The sequence below is a fragment of the Lycium barbarum genome, chromosome 11 (assembly GCF_019175385.1).
Source record: "Lycium barbarum isolate Lr01 chromosome 11, ASM1917538v2, whole genome shotgun sequence".
Classification (NCBI taxonomy): Eukaryota; Viridiplantae; Streptophyta; class Magnoliopsida; order Solanales; family Solanaceae; genus Lycium; species Lycium barbarum.
Window position 1 is genome coordinate 4,820,480 of NC_083347.1, and position 19,127 is coordinate 4,839,606.

The 19,127-nt window shown below is 41.8% G+C and overlaps 1 protein-coding gene and 1 non-coding gene across 4 annotated transcripts; both read right to left on the bottom strand.

Annotated features, from left to right (window-relative positions):
• Window positions 1–388: 388 nt before the first annotated feature.
• Window positions 389–495, bottom strand: LOC132620568 (small nucleolar RNA R71). Its single transcript, XR_009575011.1, has one exon. It is a non-coding gene; the product is annotated as a small nucleolar RNA R71 (small nucleolar RNA).
• A 12,731-nt stretch (window positions 496–13,226) lies between these two features.
• Window positions 13,227–16,645, bottom strand: LOC132619002 (uncharacterized). 3 transcript variants are annotated; one of them, XR_009574453.1, is made up of 3 exons: window positions 16,247–16,645; window positions 15,205–15,322; window positions 13,227–13,786 (listed from the first exon to the last, which is right to left on the bottom strand). XR_009574453.1 is itself a non-coding variant. In XM_060333992.1 (2 exons), exons 1-2 carry the CDS (start codon window positions 16,540–16,542, stop codon window positions 15,265–15,267), a joined length of 354 nt encoding a protein of 117 aa, XP_060189975.1. In that variant the 5' UTR covers window positions 16,543–16,635; the 3' UTR covers window positions 15,170–15,264. The 3 variants fall into 3 exon arrangements, 1 of the variants encoding a protein (XP_060189975.1); XR_009574454.1 differs by having other exon boundaries at window positions 15,218–15,322; window positions 16,247–16,644; XM_060333992.1 differs by lacking the exon at window positions 13,227–13,786 and having other exon boundaries at window positions 15,170–15,322; window positions 16,247–16,635.
• Window positions 16,646–19,127: the final 2,482 nt, after the last annotated feature.

Below are 19,127 nucleotides of genomic sequence, written 5' to 3' on the forward strand. Positions count from 1 at the left end.
TCCTGCACCAGAAGAAGAGGAGGATGAGAATGTATTTGCAGAATTCATCGACGAAGCTGATTATGCTTCTGCTGTAGTTCCCCCGAGAACAGGAAATGCTAATTTCAAAATTGATAGTTCTATCTATCAGCTATTGAAACTTGAAGGCTATTTCCGAAATTCTTCGGAAGACTGTCCCCTTCGACACCTAAAGAATTTCGTGCATGCATGTTCCCAACAATCTCAAGGTGCTGTTCCTGCTGATGCACTGCGACTGCGGGTTTTCAAATATTCATTAGCTGGCCAAGCTAGGGAATGGTATGAAAAGCTCCCGAGCAATACTATTCATACCTGGAATGAGCTGGCCAATATCTTTCTAAAAAAATGGTTCCCACCCAGCAAAAAGGCTGAGCTTCGGGATAAGATTTTTGGGTTTAAACAACTTCCAGGGGAACAACTATATGCTGCATGGGAGAGGTTCAAATATTATCTAGCTCAATCTCCGAATCATGGATTTCCAGATGCAATTCTCACAGAGAAGTTCTACAAGGGGCTAGATACAATGAATCAAATAGCTGTCAACACTGCAGCTGGGGGATGCTTTATGGACAAAACCTTTGTCAACATCACCCGGTTGCTCGACAAGCTTACTACCCATAATCAAGTCTGGCATTCGACTGATAGCGAATTCCTATCATATGGTAGTCCCTCTGTGGCCGCGGTGGCCAAAGAAAATCATGAGCGAGATCATGCGTTCGCTCAACTGCAAACCACCGTGGATTTATTATCCAAAAGGCTTATGGAGAAAGAGGCCAAATGTGTAAACGTTATCGATGAGATGCCACCTCATGCTCCCGGAATGTATCAAGTTTCTGACGAAACTTATCTTGAGGGGCAGCCACAATATGAGGATGCGAATTATGTCAATAACTCGCAAGGGGGTTATCAACGGCAAAAATACCAAGGTTCCAGTAATCACCCATGGCAAAGGCCTCAACAAAATTACCAAGGACAGAATTATGGAAGAACTGATCAGGGTAATCCCAATCAAGGGAATTACAATAACAATAATTATGGCAACAAGAGCTCTAACCCCTACATTCCACCTAGGGGGCAAGCATCCAATTCCCAGCCATGGAAAGATAATTCAGCTACTAACTCTGCTGGTAACACGTCTAATGATTCTGCAGAACTGAAGAGTATGATGCAGAAAATGCTGATGAATCAAGACAGAACAGAGAGCACAATCAAGGGAATGTCCCAGGTCCAACTATCGCATTCAGCTTCCATTCAGAAGCTTGAAGCGCAATTCAGAGACCTTTCCCGAGAAGTGCATACTCCTCAACGGGGACAATTACCGAGTGATACAGTTCCTAATACAAAAGGTAGTGGAGTGAACTCTGTGGAGAATGTACTTGCCATTAGCACCAGAAGTGGAAAAATACTTCAGGGTGACAATAAAAAGCCAATTGATCAGGAACCAATTGTTGAAAAAGAAGCGCAGCCTAGTGTATTGGATGATATTGTCGAGGAAGAAGCAGGGGAGGAAGTACCCATTGTAGTTGAAGAAGAGCTGAATCTTAATAAACCAAAGGAACCGGTGGAAAACCAGGAAAAGGGGAAGGCAAAACTTTCCGGTGCTCTTCGCCCTTTGAGCCAATTGTTTAAATCTTCACCGCCTTTTCCTCAAAGGTTGGTGAGAAAAACAGAAGATGAGAAGTGCTTGAGATTTTATGATCAACTCAAGCAGTTGACGATGAACATTCCTTTCATGGATGCTGTTAAAGAAATGCCTGGCTTTGCTAAGTATTTGAAGGATCTTTTAACAAAGAAGAAAAAGCCATTGAAACATGACACTGTGGGTATCACTCACCGCGTTAGTGCCATTCTTTCCAAAACCACTGTGCAAAAGAGGGAAGATCCTGGAGCATTCACAATTCCATGCACCATAGGGCAGCAAAATTTTGCCAGGGCTTTGTGTGATAACGGGGCTAGCATAAATCTTATGCCCCTAGAAATTTTTAAGAGATCGGGGCTAGCTATGCCAAGGCCAACTACCATGAGGTTGCAGATGGCTGACAGATCGATAAAAAGGCCAGTTGGAGTAGTTGATGATGTGCTGGTTCGAATCGGGGAATTTCTACTACCGGCAGATTTCGTGATTCTTGATTGTGCTATTGATCAAGAAATTCCTATTATTCTGGGAAGACCTTTCCTTGCCACAGGGAGGGCTCTTATGGACTCCGAAAAGCACGAAATAAAGTTCTGGGTGAACGATGAGGAGGTGACTTTTCACGCTAGCAAAGGCATGAAGTTACCTAGTCCTTATCAAAGCATTTCAGTCATAAACTCTGTTGACAAGGTGGATGAAGCAGTGGAATTTAAAATGGAGGAAGAATGCTTGAGCGAAGCATTGTTGGCCATCTTGGTGAATTTTGATGCCGACCAAATGGAGGGATATAATGAGACAGTGAATTCACTCACAGGTCTGGGGTCTTACTCTTATGAGCCCAAGAAATTGTCTCTTGATCTAGAGAAACGAACAACTCCTTCAGCAAAACTATCAATTATTGAGCCACCGAAACTGGAACTCAAGAAACTTCCATCACATCTTAAATATGTATTTCTTGGAGAAAATGCTACTCTTCCAGTTATTGTGTCATCGCTTCTGAATGAGGGCCAAATTCAAAGACTCATCGTAGTCTTGAGAAAGCATTTAAGAGCTCTGGGTTGGACAATTGCAGACATTCGGGGGATTCCCGCCGGAATTTGTGAGCACCGAATACAGTTGGAGGAGGAAAGTTCGCCGAATGTTGAACATCAGAGAAGATTAAATCCACCGATGCAAGAGGTGGTGAAGAAGGAGATCATTAAGTGGTTAGATGCTGGGGTGGTTTACCCGATTGCCAACAGCCCTTGGGTAAGCCCTGTTCAGTGTGTGCCAAAGAAAGGGGGCATCACTGTTGTCCCTAACTCGAAAAATGAGTTGATTCCAACAAGGACTGTCACCGGTTGGAGAGTGTGTATGGACTACCGGAAGCTGAATACCGCATCTTGCAAGGATCACTTCCCTATGCCTTTTATTGATCAAATGCTTGATCGGCTAGCCGGAAGATCTTATTACTGTTTCTTGGATGGGTACTCAGGATACAACCAGATCAACATTGCGTTGGAAGACCAAGAAAAGACTACTTTCACTTGTCCCTATGGGACATTCTCTTTCAGCCGGATGCCATTTGGTCTTTGCAATGCACCAGCTACCTTCCAAAGATGCATGATGTCCATATTCTATGATATGGTTGAAAACTTTCTTGAAGTTTTCATGGATGATTTCTCGGTGGTGGGAGATTCATTCGATGAATGTTTGGGTCATCTTGATCGGGTGTTGCAACGGTGTGAGGAAACCAACCTCGTGCTCAACTGGGAGAAGTGTCATTTTATGGTCAAGGAGGGCATTGTCCTTGGCCATAAGATTTCAGAAAAAGGGATTGAGGTTGATCAAGCTAAAATCGATGTGATTTCACAACTCCCTCCGCCCGTTTCAGTAAAAGGAGTTTGGAGTTTCTTGGGGCACACCGGATTCTATAGAAGGTTTATCAAAGACTTCTCAAAAATTGCAAATCCCATGTGCAAACTCTTAGAAAAAGAATCCAAATTCAATTTTGATGAAAAGTGCATCAAGGCGTTTGACGAGTTGAAGCTGAAATTAACCTCCGCACCGATTGTGGTGTCCCCAGATTGGTCACTTCCCTTTGAATTAATGTGTGACGCCAGTGGTCTTGCAATTGGTGCTGTGCTTGGTCAGCGGCTAAACAAAATCCTACACCCAATTTATTATGCCAGCAAAACATTGAATGGAGCCCAGCTGAACTATACAGTAACGGAGCAAGAATTACTTGCTATTGTTTATGCTTTTGAAAAGTTCCGGGCTTATTTGTTGGGTGCCAAGGTAGTGGTTCACACTGACCATGCTGCATTGCGCTATTTGATGACGAAAAAGGATGCTAAGCCTCGGTTGATAAGATGGGTGTTGTTGCTACAAGAATTTGACTTTGAAGTCAGAGACCGGAAAGGGTCAGAAAATCAAGTAGCTGACCATCTTTCCAGACTGGAAGCACCAGGGAGACCGAGTGATGTGCTAGATATTGATGACACTTTCCCGGATGAAAGAGTTTTGGTCATTTCCAATGATGTGGCACCATGGTATGCCGATATTGCCAATTATTTGGTAACTGGCATCGTTCCTGAAGAGTTGAAGACATATCAAAAGAAGAAGTTCTTGCAAGACTGCCGACAGTATTGTTGGGATGAGCCTTACTTATTCAGAACGTGTGCTGACAATATGATCCGGAGATGTGTGGCGGAATCTGAGGTGATGGACATCTTGAAAGCGTGCCATGATTCTCCAGTTGGTGGACATCACAGTGGAAATCGAACAGCAGCCAAGGTGCTAGAGTGTGGCTACTACTGGCCAGCCATTTATCGTGATGCAAATATGTTGGCACGCTCTTGTGATAAATGCCAACGCCAGGGCACAATAGGTCGGAGGCATGAAACTCCGATGAACTTTGTTCTTGAGGTGGAGCTATTTGATGTATGGGGAATTGATTTTATGGGGCCCTTCGTGAGCTCCTACGGCCTGAAATACATTCTTGTCGCAGTGGATTATGTCTCCAAATGGGTGGAGGCGGTGGCCTTGCCTAACAATGATGGTAGGAGAGTCAATGCGTTTCTCAAAAAGAACATCTTTACTAGATTTGGCACTCCTAGAGCTATTATTAGCGATGGTGGATCTCATTTCTGCAATAAACCATTTGCTGATCTTCTTGAAAAATATGGCGTGCATCACAGGGTTGCCACTCCATATCATCCTCAGACGAGTGGTCAGGTTGAGGTCTCAAACAGAGAAATAAAAAGCATCTTGGCAAAGACGGTCAATGTGAATCGCACTGACTGGTCTAAAAAGTTGGATGATGCTTTATGGGCATATCGCACGGCATTCAAAACGCCTATAGGGACTTCACCGTATAAGTTGGTATTTGGGAAGGCATGTCATTTGCCTATTGAGCTTGAGCATAAAGCCCTTTCGGCATTGAAAAAGCTGAATATGGATTGGCATGAAGCAACTAAGCTGCGGTTGTTTCAAATCAACGAGATGGATGAATTTAGGTACAATGCCTATGAAAGTGCAACACTGTACAAGGAAAAGATGAAATACTATCATGACTCGAAGATCCTAAAAAGGGATTTTCAGCCAAAAGACTTGGTCTTGTTGTACAATTCACGCCTGAAGTTCTTTCCAGGCAAGTTAAAGTCTCGTTGGTCTGGTCCTTTTGAAATTGTGAGTGTGTCCCCAAATGGAAGCGTCATTGAGGTGAAATCCGAGGATGGCACTCGGACTTTTAAGGTGAATGCACAAAGAGTGAAGCATTACCGTTGGTGTATTGATGATGGTAAGGTCGTGGATAGGTATCGTTTGAAATATGGCTCCTGAACTCGAAAATGAGGTACCACGTCGAGCCGTGACGTTAAACCAAGCGCTGTGTGGGAGGCAACCCACATTTACCGCTTTGTAAGTAGTTTAAAGTTTGTATTTTCATTGTATTCTTTTGTGTTGTTGATGTGCTAATGTGGTGGGATTTTGAGAACTGAAGGGACCAAATAACTACCAAGTGATCCAAGGCGAGACGCTCCACGTTACGGCCCGTAACTCTTGTTACGGTCCGTATCATGAAGCGTAACAGGCAAAAAGAAAAAAATAAAAAATCACTGAAGGGTGAGGAAGAGTGTTACGGTACGCGTTACGGTCCGTCGTACGTGTTACGGACCGTAACACTGTGTCGTAACTTTGATGCAAAATATGGGCTTCACTGGAAATTTCCAACATGTTACGCCAGGTGATACGGACCGTAACACGAGTTACGGTCCGTCAATTGGACTGCCAGGTCATTAATGAATAAACGAAACGGGGTCGTTTGATGAACCGTAACACAAGATACGGATCGTATCCTATGATACGGTCCGTAACAGGTAACGTAATTGTCGGAAATGTTTAAATACATTACCGACGGTTCCCATTCCAAATTATAACGATTCTTCACACGTTTTTCAACTCCCTCTCCCTCATAAATCCTCTCTTCTCTTCTTCACATCCTCCTCTCTTCATCCTCCTCCCATTCTCCCCCATATTTCTCTAAAATCTCGTTACTATTTTCTTATCCACAATCACTGTTTTAAGTTGAGTTTCATCCTTACAATCGCCAACGATCAGGTATTACATGTCTTTACTCTTTTCTTTTAGCTATCAATGCGAGTTCTATGATGCTCATGAGTAATTTCGTAAAATATGTGTTGAAATTCGTGTTTTGGGCTGTGTTGATTGAGTTTGCATTTAAATTGATAAGTTATGGGGGATTTGACATTGGTTGGGGGTTGGGATTGGTATTGGTGCTGTTTAAAAGATTCGTGGGTACAAGCAACTGCTTCCCACTGAATTGGAGGGCAAATCCGGTTGAAGGTTTCATTCGTGAAATTACTAAATCGGTTTGCCCACCAACTGTTCGATACAAGTCCCCAATGAAAACTTTAATAAAATCGGGTGAAGTCTGAGTAACACGAGGCATGTGAGGGGATATAATATTGTTTCACAACATACCCATGGATCATTAAGTCGAAAATCTTGGCCTCGTGCTTAAAACGATAAAATTTGGCCAAGCCATTTGTTTGCTACTCTGTTGCCCGTCATTATGTGTTACGGACCGTAACGTACGTTACGGACCGTAACATCACACCGTAACACCTCTCAAATTTCCAGTAACTTTTCTGGAAATTTTGATCACGTTACGGTGCGACGTTACGAACCGTATACTATGATACGGACCGTCGACTGTGTTACGGTCCCTTTGCTTAATTGAACCATTTCAGTTACGGATGAAGATACGGCCCGTAACACCATCGACGGTCCGTCGACTGTGTTACGGTACCTGACCTAATTAAAGTCTTTGGCTTAAATTCATAAGGTGTAAAATTTTTACAACTTCTCGTACATCATATCTAACTTTTCCTTCCACAGGTATGGGTAAACCACGACAATCAAAGAAGGCTTCACCTAAGGTCGCGCAAAAAGGAAAAGGTCGTGCTGCAAGCAAGGTAACCTCACGGCTGCGCGACGACGATCTGATCAAGGACGCCAGGCCTAAAAAGAGGCCGGTCGCACCCAGCAAGCCACCCCCACCAGTTGCACCCAGCCAACCAGACCCACAATCAGAAAGTTCCTCCTCGACTGAGGAGTTAAGAGAGTCGAGCTCGTCGAGTTCGTCGAGCCAAAGTGAACCCCAGCGGGCTATCACACCAACACACCGACCTCAACCACCCATTAGACAGTCTACTGCGGAGGAGCGCGAAAAAGAGCGCGAACAGGAAAGAAGGAAACTTGACATTCGGCTGCAAACTATGACTGAGAAGATCCTCCGGTTTAATGTGGAGGGATCTGAAGATTTGTATAACAAGGGGTGTGAGCGGGTAAAAGGTGAGGGAATGGACCCAAGGCGGAGTATTTTCGAGGAACGGAATGTCATTTTCGATGGAATCGAAGGATATCCCGGCATTAGTGATACTATCCGATTCCACAAGTTGGAGTTTTTGAAAAACCCCGTTGGGTCCTACATATCGGTTTTTCTTAGGGAATTCTACGCTTCATATGGGGCAGCTGTATTCAAAGTAGTGAAGAAAGGGCAGCGAGCAACTCAAGTACCGGCAATGAATGAGGTTGTATTCCGGACAAAGAAGATAGATGTCTCTCCATCGGCTATAAATAAAACACTATTCGGGGAAGATTATATAGAGCCTACAGCAGCGGAAGAAGGGGAGTTTGCCTACAAAATTGAACAGAAGGATACAATCCCCGTCCGAAAATGGGTAGCTTCTGTTATTGCACGGACAACAGATCCTGAATGGGCTATAGTGCCAAAGTTGACAGCCACCATGCGGATTTGGAAAAACACCCTAACGCCAGAGGCAAAGTTTTGGTGGCAAATTGTTCTGTTCCGAATCCGTCCTACCCAATCAGATAATTATTTGACTCCAGACAGGGCTGTTCTTGTGGCTTCCATAATGTCGCGATATAAGATCAACTTCGGGCGACTGATAGCCGAAGACCTCCGAGAGAGAGCCACCCAGCCGGCCACTTCCCTCATTCATCCATGCCTGCTTACGCTACTATGCTTGCGTGCAGAACCAGAACCCCTACCCCATATCGATCACAGTGTGATTGCCAGCCATATTTATGACATCACAAAAGGGAAAGATGAGGTGTTCAGCCAGGGTTCGTTGCCCTCTGCATCGGTTTCTGAGGTGCGGAGGGGCCTACGGGATCAGATGTTATACCCTTGGCTATCATGGGTGAAGAGGGAGCTGCTGCGGATCAGCACACAGATTCTGAGGCTCCACCGGCTGATCATGCTACACAGCCTATGCCACCTCCAGCCGCACCTACTTCGGGTGGTCCTACCTCTTCCACTGGAGCAAGCCCAGCACCACCGCAGGCAACACGAGGAGTCCCACCCGAGCTTGCGAGAAAAATGATGTTCAACCGGGACAATTTTGGGGCGGTGGTCTTACAAGCGGATCGCACAGATAGGCAGGTCAAGCAGATCATGACTGAGCTAAAATTATACACAAAAAGGGCTATTGATGCAGCGCTGCGACCGATAAAAGAACAGATAAAAGAACAGATGGCTGCGGACCACCTACAATCATTACAAATCCAGTCCCGGATAGATGGTATTGAGCGCAGGATGACTGAGCTGATTAGGACACACCCTACTATGGAATTGGGCGCTATTCGGAGTGAGTTGCGGTCTGTCAAGGATGATGTGCAGAAATTGAAGGCCCAGGAAGTGGCTGTGGCGACAGACCAGCTTCCTAAAGTACACACGGAGTTGGTACAGACCCTATACCAGCCGATTCAGAGCTTACTAGAGGATGATGACAACGATGACACGGTTGAGGAACAGCACGACGAGGAGTTGGAGGAGGATATCCCCTCTTTGGACAAAGGGAAGCGAAGCAGAGCCTCGCCAGATCTCGAGCCCACTCTCCAAAGTCTTGATCCATATGCTGAGTTACACCCACAGAATGAGGAAGAGGAGCGGCGTACTTTGAAAAGAATCCGCCAGGAGTCCCGGTTAAGTTCCGACACCGCAGGAGCTACTTCTAGCTCAACTCAGCCTACAGAGCCGGCTCACCGTATTTCTCCCCCATCCACTGCTCCACCCCATGATACTGCGACAGATCCGAGTGCCTAGTGCGCTCCAGGGAGGCCCTCCAAATTTTTTTACTGCGTTATATTGATGCTTTGAGGGCAATGCATGCTTTTAAGCTGGGGGTGTGGTATTTGCTGATTGGTTGTTGGGATTGCTGTTTTAGTATACTGGATATTGTTTTTATTGTTTTGTTTTGGTAAATATCTTATCAAAATTGTGATAGTAAGCATGTGTTTAAGACAATTGTTATTGTTTTGTTTTGTTGGTATTGTTTTTATTAACAAGTATGTGTTAGGACGTTCTTCGGCTGTTCTTTGCTATGTGTTTCTATTCCCGAAGAATGTTGTGTGTATGTTGAACCTAGCATGTTTAGAATGTTTAATATAGAAGTAAAGTAATGCTGACTTAAGTGGTGGTGGTCCGTGTTTCTAGCATAGATAAAAATGGTTTTTACAAGTTCAATGATATCCCTCCGAAAAATAATTTGTGATGTACATCAAAACTGAGTTGTTGATATTGACATGTATGGTTCTTTTAATGACATTGCAAAGAAAGGGTGTTTATGTATGTGAAATCTTCAAACGGAAATGAAGTCGGAGTATTTAAACAATCCTTATGCCATTGTGTTGTGAGTTTTTAGCTTCTATTTGCATATGATGCCTGCAATCTAGAACTTGCCCGGTTGGTCGTGCGTGAATTCTAAGGAGAATTAGATTGTGAAGTGATCTTAGGCTTTCTTTGCATTAACCCCAAAGTATCTTAAATGAGCCTGGCCCGTACAGAAAATGATCCCTAGTCTCCCATTTTTGAGCCTATAGACTTTTTCTTCGAATAAACCCATTTGGCACCAAGTCCCTCCTTGACACGGAAGATTGACAAATGAGGCTAAAAGCCTAAGTTGGGGGTGACAAGTCAAAAATGCGGAAAATGAGGCTAAAAGCCTAAGTTGGGGGTGATAAGTCAAAGATGAGGAAAATGAGGTCAAAGGCCTGTTGGGGGTAATCACGAATATAAAGGGACATAATTCAGCGTGGATATATATATATATAAAAAAAAAAATTAAATAAATAAATTTGTTCAAACTTCTAAATAAATCCACGCTAAAAAGGGAGGGTCGGAAATGATAGGAAGAATAGTGAATGAAGTCAAAAAGAAGTGTCGAGGAGAGTGAGTCACCGATACCCAAATATTCATCCTACCCGTCCCTAAGCCAATGTTACAAGCCCAAAAAGTCCTAATGTGATCACGATCAAATTGTTCAAAGTTGAATGCATGGAAAATAAAGGCAAGCCTATGGTATGTGCACGCATGGTATGCAAATTTCTTTGTGAGTATGAGTGTTCTTCTGTCTCTTTAGTCTTCTGTCCCATTTATGTCGTAAATGTGTGTTGGGACATTCTTTGGTCTATGTGAGGGCATAAGGATTGTAGGTTTCAAAGTAACTGGCTTTCCGGAAGTTGAAATTCATGTGCATAGAGGCCCCCGTACTATGATTATGTCATTAATTGAGGTTGCATAGTGAATTGACATTTTTCCGAAATGTGCATCTTGTGTCACAAATAGGAGATGGATAAGAGCCTAAATATTTTTCTTGAATTGAAGAGTCCGTGCTAGGAACACATGCCAAAACCACCGTAGTCATTCTTATTTTGCTAAGATGTCGTGTGTTAGTAGTGAGTATTGTTGTAGTTGCTTGAGGACAAGCAAAAGCTTAAGTTGGGGGTGTTGATGTGCCGTGAATTTTGGCACATTTTATGCCTTTGTAACTAGAAATAGTGCTTGATTTTAAGTGTTTTTATATTGTTTCTTATGTTATTTTTGTGTTTTATAGGGTTGATTAACTAAGGATCGGAAATGAGAAGTAATGCTGGAAAAACGGACAAATTTGAGCTAAGCGACGGTCCGTAACTCATGTTACGGACCGTAACGGTGTCCGTAACTCATGTTACGGTTCGTACCTTTGAACCGTAACAAGGCCTGAATTTCCAGAAAGTTTCATTGAAACCATCAGTGTTACGGTGAAGTGTTACGGTCCGTAACTCATGTTACGGTCCGTAACATGTCACCGTAACATGAGCTAAATTTCCAGAGAGTTTCAATAAAATCTTCAGTGTTACGGTTTAGTGTTACGGTCCGTAACTCATGTTACGGTCCGTAACCCTTCACCGTAACATCATCCAAATTTCAAGAGAGTTGCCAAGTAATTGTCACCACTTACGCTTCAGAAGGACGGACCGTAACACAGGGTACGGTCCGTCGCATGGTGGCCGTAACGTCGAAGTGGTCAAATGACGAAATGAAGGACGGACCGTAACCTGAGTTACGGTCCGTAACAATGTGGCGTAAGGGCATTTTTGTCCAGAAACTTGGCGCTATTTTTGGCTCTATAAATACATAATGTAGGGTTTAAATTCATTATTCAGATTTTATTTTAGAGGCATAAACCCTAGATTTTTAATCTTGAAGTGATTGGAGCATTTAAGGCAACAACTTCACTCTCATTCCATCTTGTATTAGTATTGTAAGTGTATTATGTTAATCTTTAAGCTTTTTCTGTCAAGAAACATTATGAGTAGCTAATTTCAATTCTAAGGTTGTGAATCCCATGATGGGTATTATGTGAATGGGTTTCTATTATTGATATATGCATAATGGTTGTTGTTATTTATTCTATCTTTGTGTTGTAACGTTGGGTAATGATTGCAAGCATTAGCCGAAGCCATTATATTGACTTTTCTTGGGAAAGAGAGTCAATATTGGTAAGATTGAATAACAATGACTCGAGGCGTTAACCCTCGTTTAATAGACTAACTTAGGAATAAGAATAAGTCTAAATTGGCATTATTGGTCGCTCTTCGATTGTAACTCTTTTATATTCGGAAGAATCATAAAGAGGAAATACTGCTTAACTGTTGGGAAACATTAAGAAGTCTTTAAGAGATCAAGTGCATATTCTTAGAACAACCATTAGAAGTATATCACATTGAAATCCGAAGCATAATATCTAATCAAATTGGGAAACACAACCTTAGTCTCTCTCTCATATTAATTACATTCTAAGTCAAAGTATTCAATTACATTATTCAACAATCAATTCAAACTATCCGGAATAGGATTAAAGCCTTTAAAGATTGGTATCGCATACGATTAGTACTCTTTTCTCTCCATATTCCCTGTGGGATTCGACCCCAACCTTGTTGGGTTACTATATTTGACAACGTCCGCTTTACGCCATTAATAGGTGTAATTTGAGCGTATCAGCCAGCGACGGTTTCAGAAGAGGTAGAGGTAGGCCGAAAAAGTATTGGGGGGAAGTGATAAGACAGGACATGGCGCATTTCTTGCTTACCGAGGACATAACCTTAGATAGGAGGGTATGAAAGACTCATATTAGGGTAGAAGGCTAGTAGGTAGTCGCGTTTATTCTTTCTTACGAGTAGTTATGTTGCTCTATAGTTTCTTGTCTCTTGATTTCTACGAGTATCTGTTGGTTTATAATGGCTTATTTACTTTCATTGTTTTCAGTTTCATAATTGCTTTGATTTGTTTGCCCGTATCTGACCTTTCTTATGCTTTTTCTTGAGCCGAGGGTCTTCCGGAAACAGCCTCCCCACCTAAGGTGGGGGTAAGGTCTACGTACACTCTACCCTCCCCAGACCCCACGTTGTGGGATTCACTGGCTATGTTGTTGTTGTTGTTGTTCCGAGTTGCTCACAAGCCTGTAGATGCTACTATAACGTCTATATCCCTATGGTCGTCAAAGGTAACAAGAACGCATTTACTCCTCCGTATTCAACTAAGCAAGGCTAAAGGGTGTATTCCTATCCTTATTAGCGAAACGATTATATCGAACAAGCCCTATTTATTCTTATTACGCATGCAAATTCCCTATCTCTAGTTTAATTCACACGCCACAGATAGTGTTCAACTATTGGCCAGATAATCAAACAATTAAGATCAAGAATAAATAAGCAACCCAAAATATGGAAAATCAATAGAGAATAACTGTCATCAAACCAACTTTCAAGTCTTTATGCCACAACCCTAGAATTAACAAGTTTAGCTACTCATGATTCTCAATGAACAAGAAGAATTCATGAGTAATCTAGGGTTGAAAAGGATGAAAAATAAAATAAACCTAGAGAGAGAAATTAGAACGGTGGCTTACAAGCCTTCCAAATATCCCAGCATACCGTTTTTAGCTAATAAAACGTCTATATATAGTCTAGGGTTAAAACAAAAAATAAGTAAACCTAATCCCGATTGAAAAGGGAAAACTGCTCGTCGCTGCGCTTTCCTTCCGCGATGCACTTCTGCTTTTCTTCCGAATCGCGGATGAAAAGCCTGATGGTAAATTTTGGCCAAGAGCTGGTTTTGTCCGCTTTCTTCACGCGATGCGGAAGAAAAGCGGAACCTTCAGTTGAATTATTTTTTTCCTTTTAGTTCATCACTTGTGGTCTTCGACTTGTCACCTCGTGTAATCATCATATGCTCCAAAATCAATCACTTTAAGCCTGGTTTTCCATCGTTTGTCTTCATCGTACCTATACACATGAAATATAACGACATAAGTTCAAATACGACGATTGCATCATGGATTAAGCGATAAAAGTCATAAGAATAGGATGTAAAATGACACGAAACATGATATTTGGGTCAAATATCACATTCATTGCGTGTACAAGTTGTAAAGCTTTTGGTACAAGTTGGTAAAGCAGTGCTAGTCTCTTTTGGCACTTATATATAATAGAAATCTATGTATAGTTTGTGCGATCACAATTTCATCTGGCATAAGGAATTAAGAGATGCTCTTTAATTAAAATAAAAAAATATATTTTCGACTACAATAGTAAAAAAATTGCGACTGAGTCGGAACTGGTAGTCGGAAAAAGCTGATTTTCAGGTAGTGTTTTTTATAACTGCACCAACTATGAATAGGACTCACAAAATATTCATAAATCAGTTATTTGCTCATATTTTACTGGCTTGTAACGGGTCGATGACCCTTCAAACAGCGAAAGGTAGTTATTTACCCCTCTAACTTTGCCAAAAAATTAGTGCAAATATATCCCTGAATTTTGCGATTTAGAGTTGATATACCCCTCGTTAAAAAATGGTGCATATATACCCCTACAGTTACACAAATGTCGCAAATATATCCTTTTCGCTGACAGAATTTTTTTAAAATAATCATTTAGATTTTTTTTAATTAAGAAAATGACAAATGGCTTTAAAAAACAAAGCCTGCCGATTTTTTAGTGGACTTATTTTTTTAAAGCAACGTGGTACTAACTTTTTTTTTTTCTGGTGAGTTGGATCTTGTTCGTTTAAAAAATGAGCAGGCTTATTTTTTTAAGGCCTCAGTGATATTATTCTAAACAAACCATACAACCCACTAGAAAAAAAATTGTCACATGGCTTTAAAAAAAAAAATTACTAGAAAAAGAGGGTAAAATTATTTTTTTAAAGCTGTGTGATATTTTTTTATTGTAAAATAAGCTAAATGAATTTTAAAAGGAATTTCGTCAGCAAAAAAGATATATTTGCACCATTTGTATAACGCAAGGGTGAATATGCACCACTTTTTTAACAAAAAATATATCTACTCTAAATTGCAAATTGAGGCATATATCTACACATTTTCCCTTTAAAATACATGAATCAGAGCGACAAAGTTAGAGCTGATTCCCTAGGATTAATTGCACTGTACTACCTATTTTAAGGCCGCTCTTTAAATTCTGCCCCTATTAGTTTTGTGAGGCTATATTTTGTCTTTAAAATAGTGGGGCGAATTAAATTTGGTGCCGTAACTCAATTGCATATGGTTTTTCGAAACTCATTAGTAGTTTTTGTGGATTATGTGCAAAAAAAAATTCTCTCCTTGTAATTAAACAAAGAGAAGAATAAAGGGGGAAGACAAATGGCAATTAACAAAAAAAATAAGATCAGATAGAACATTTACACGACATGCATACATGCTCACAAGTCACAACTAAAATAGCCCCAGCGTTTACAGAAGTAATTAAAATAAGAAAGGAGTTGGGGAGAAAGCTGGCGCCAAAGCTGAAACAGGAACTCTCCTGCAAATTAAGAGAAATAGAAAATATGAGTTTGTGAAGACAACTTGAAATAGAAAACAGAATTTATTGTAGTATCAATTATTCTTTTGCATAACATCTTTTTGTTGAACGAAAATATGAACTTTGTCAGCTATATTTCCTTTATTAGTTGTTTGATCACTTTGATATTAAGTGTATTCCACAAATTTATCTAAATCTAAGAATTTAACATTCAAAAGATGGAAGTAGATACTTCCTCATGCTAATTTTCATTCACTGCATGATCGTCTCTTTCCTTACAACTTTTTTTTATAGAAATTACTGCAATAAATTGTTCTTCTACCAACTCTTGAAGACCAAGCGAGTATGTCTTTCCATTAGTTCCTATTCGTCTTGTGTATAACTTTTGGGCAATTCTCACTCCATGAGCTAATTTTTGAGGTTGAGTTAGACACAAAGTTCATTTCATTACAATGGTTTTCAAAGTTAGGCTCATCCTAATTCTCACGGTTTAACCAATGCTGGGCCACATATTATATTTTAACACTACAAATGTCCAGTTCTAGTTATGCGAGAGGGTGACGAGTTCCCACATCAGGTGGGATGTGGATATTTGGTTTTATTTTATGATCTTCGAAAAATGCTTACATCGTGAACTACTTTTTTGAAGTTGAGTTAGGTACAATATATTCACTTTTTTATTTATCAACATACACTACTACTTCAAAAAGAAGCAAAATGCTGGTTATACAAATATCTGCATAAAATCTCTAAATCGTATTTTTAGAAGTGATAGTCATACAATTAAACATGATATTACAACAGAGGTTTCTAGTTCAAGCTTTGCTATCACCTATTATCATCTTAATGAATTTTCACCTATAAATAAAAGTATATGTTCCTTCTAACAGTCTTGACGAAATAATCACACAATTCAAAGTTTACCTAGTGTCTTCGAAACTGTGACGACGGGGCTGAGTGGCTGGTGGCGAAGCAGTTAACACCTTTCTCTTCACATTTCTAGGTGGTAGAGCGTTGTCTTCCGAAATGGCAGAAAGGGACGGCCTCCAATTAGCGACCGAACCACCACAACTTGGCGGCCCACCTCTACCTCTCCTCCGCCTTCTGTTCTTACGGTTAGCGGGCTGGGCCGAGCCAGGAACGAGAGGCCCTATGTCTTCAGTTGGGGGCAAACGAGAAGAACAGCCACAGCAGGCTATTAGTTCCAAAAGGAACTTCATATTTTTTGGGTAGCAGAGTTGGGAATATCAGGTTAAGCTATTTAAAGCTGCACCTATTTTGCTCTGCATTTCTTTGTTTGTGGCTGGGCCCAAGAGATTGCCAGCTCTACTGGATTGGAGTTATAACAAGGGACCCAAAGGCAGTTGGCAGTTAATGTCCTTGGCTCCAATCCCACTCGTCTTTTCTCAACTTCCACCTCTATCCTTCTTTACTCTTTGATCACATAAAAAATTTATGTGAGTGTTTGATTAAACACGAATTCTTAGAAAAAGTTGGGATGGAGAGAGTATTCTATTAGCACGTATTTTGTCCTTTCAAGAGTTTAATTTAACATTAAACATCAAAGTCACAACAAGAAAATTACAGTTCACCAATCCATAAAAGTGAAAGTAGTAACTTGGAGAAATAAAATAGCTTACCGGCCACAACAAGCCAACAACAACAACAACCCAGTGAAATCCCACATCGTGGGGTCTGGAGAGGGTAGAGTGTACGCAGACCTTACTCCTACCAAGGTAGGACGGCTGTTTCCGAAAGACCCTCGGCTCAAGAAAAGCATAAAAGCATAAAAAAAAGTGCTAAGAGATTCAAAGCGATATGGAAATGAAATAATATAAAATAAAATAAAATAATATAATAATATAATATAATAAAACAATGCAAGCGACACAGATACCACAGGATAATCAAAGCACAGGAAATAGCAGATAATAGCATAAATCGGAGCACAAGAAATTATATTACGATACTGCGACTACTAATAAGAACGGATAACGAGACTATCTACTAGCCTTCTACCCTAATTTGGGTCCTCCAAATCCTCCTATCTAAGGTCATGTCCTCGGTAAGCTGTACTTGCGTCATGTCGTGTCTAATTACCTCTCCCCAATACTTCTTCGGCCTACCCCTACCTCGTCTTAAATCATCCATGGCCAACCTCTCACACCTCCGCACTAGGGCATCTGTGTCTCTCCTCTTCACATGCCTAAACCATCTCAATCTCGCTTCTCGCATCTTGTCCTCCACCGAGGCCACCCCCACCTTATCCCGAATATCCTCATTCCTAATCTTGTCGCTCCTGGTGTGGCTACACATCCATCTCAACATTCTCATCTCGGCAACTTTCATCTTTTGAACGTGAGAGATCTTAACTGGCCAGCACTCCGCCCCATACAACATAGTCGGTCTAACCACCGCTTTGTAGAACTTGCCCTTAAGTTTTGGTGGCACCTTCTTGTCACATAGCACTCCGGAAGCAAGCCTCCATTTCATCCACCCTGCCCCAATACGATATGTGACATCATCGTCAATCTCCCCGCTCCCTTGCACAATAGACCCAAGGTACTTAAAACTACTTTTCTTCTGGATGGCCTGGGTACCAAGCCTCACTTCCACGCCAGCCTCCTGAGGTGCTTTACTGAACTTACACTCCAAGTACTCTGTCTTGGTCCTACTCAGCTTAAACCCTTTAGCCTCCAGAGTTTGTCTCCAACCCTCCAGCTTAGCGTTAACTCCGCTACGAGTCTCTTCGATCAGGACTATGTCGTCCGCGAAAAGCATACACCATGGCACCTCACCTTGAATTTGCCGTGTCAATCCATCCATCACTAAGGCAAATAGAAACGGACTAAGAGCTGATCCTTGATGCAACCCCATCACAACTAGAAAGTGCTCTGAGTCTCCTCTTACTGTCCTTACTCTGGTTTTGGCTCCCTCATGCATGTCCTTGATCACCCTAATGTACGCCACAGGTACACTTTTAGCCTCCAAGCATTTCCATAGGATCTCTCTTGGAACTTTGTCATAAGTCTTTTCTAGGTCGATGAATACCATGTGTAAGTCTCTCTTCCTCTCCCTATACTGCTCCACCAATCTTCTCACAAGATGGATGGCTTCTGTAGTTGAGCGTCCCGGCATGAATTCGAATTGGTTCTCTGAAATAGACACACCTCTCCTCACCCTCATCTCCACCACCCTTTCCCACACTTTCATAGTATAGCTTAGCAGTTTGATACCTCTAGTTGTTACAACTCTGGATATCTCCCTTATTCTTGTATAGAGGGATCATTACACTCGCCCTCCATTCTTCGGGCATCAATGTCGTCTTAAAGATGACATTAAACAACCTAGTCAGCCACTCCAAACCTGTCGGCCCCGCGCTCTTCCGAAATTTCCCAGGAATCCCGTCAGGTCCGATCGCTTTTCCCCTGCGCATCCTACGAACAGCACCCCTAACCTCCTCAACCTTAATACTCCTGCAATACCCAAAATCACGCCGCCTTCCTGTATGTTCTAAATCTCCCAACACAATGTCTCTGTCCCCTTCTTCATTCAAGAGTTTGTAGAAGTATGACTGCCATCTCCGTCTAATGAGAGTCTCCTCTACCAATACTTTGCCATGCTCGTCCTTGATGCACTTTACTTGATCCACATCACGTGCCTTTCTCTCCCTCGCCTTGGCTACCCTGAACAATTTCTGGTCCCCTCCTTTCTCTTCTAGTTCAGCATATATGCGTTCAAAAGCTTGTCGCTTTTGCCGTCGAAACCGCCAACTTCGCCTCCTTCCTCGCCATCTTATAAAGCT

What these genes read in the sequence shown, in the direction of transcription:
- LOC132619002 (XM_060333992.1), bottom strand. Translation starts at nt 16,542, where the DNA reads ATGAAGTTCCTTTTGGAACTAATAGCCTGCTGTGGCTGTTCTTCTCGT. An exon ending in CACAGTTTCGAAGACACTAG is followed by an intron (nt 15,323 to 16,246) that starts GTAAACTTTGAA and finishes CTTAATTTGCAG; the next exon opens with GAGAGTTCCTGTTTCAGCTT.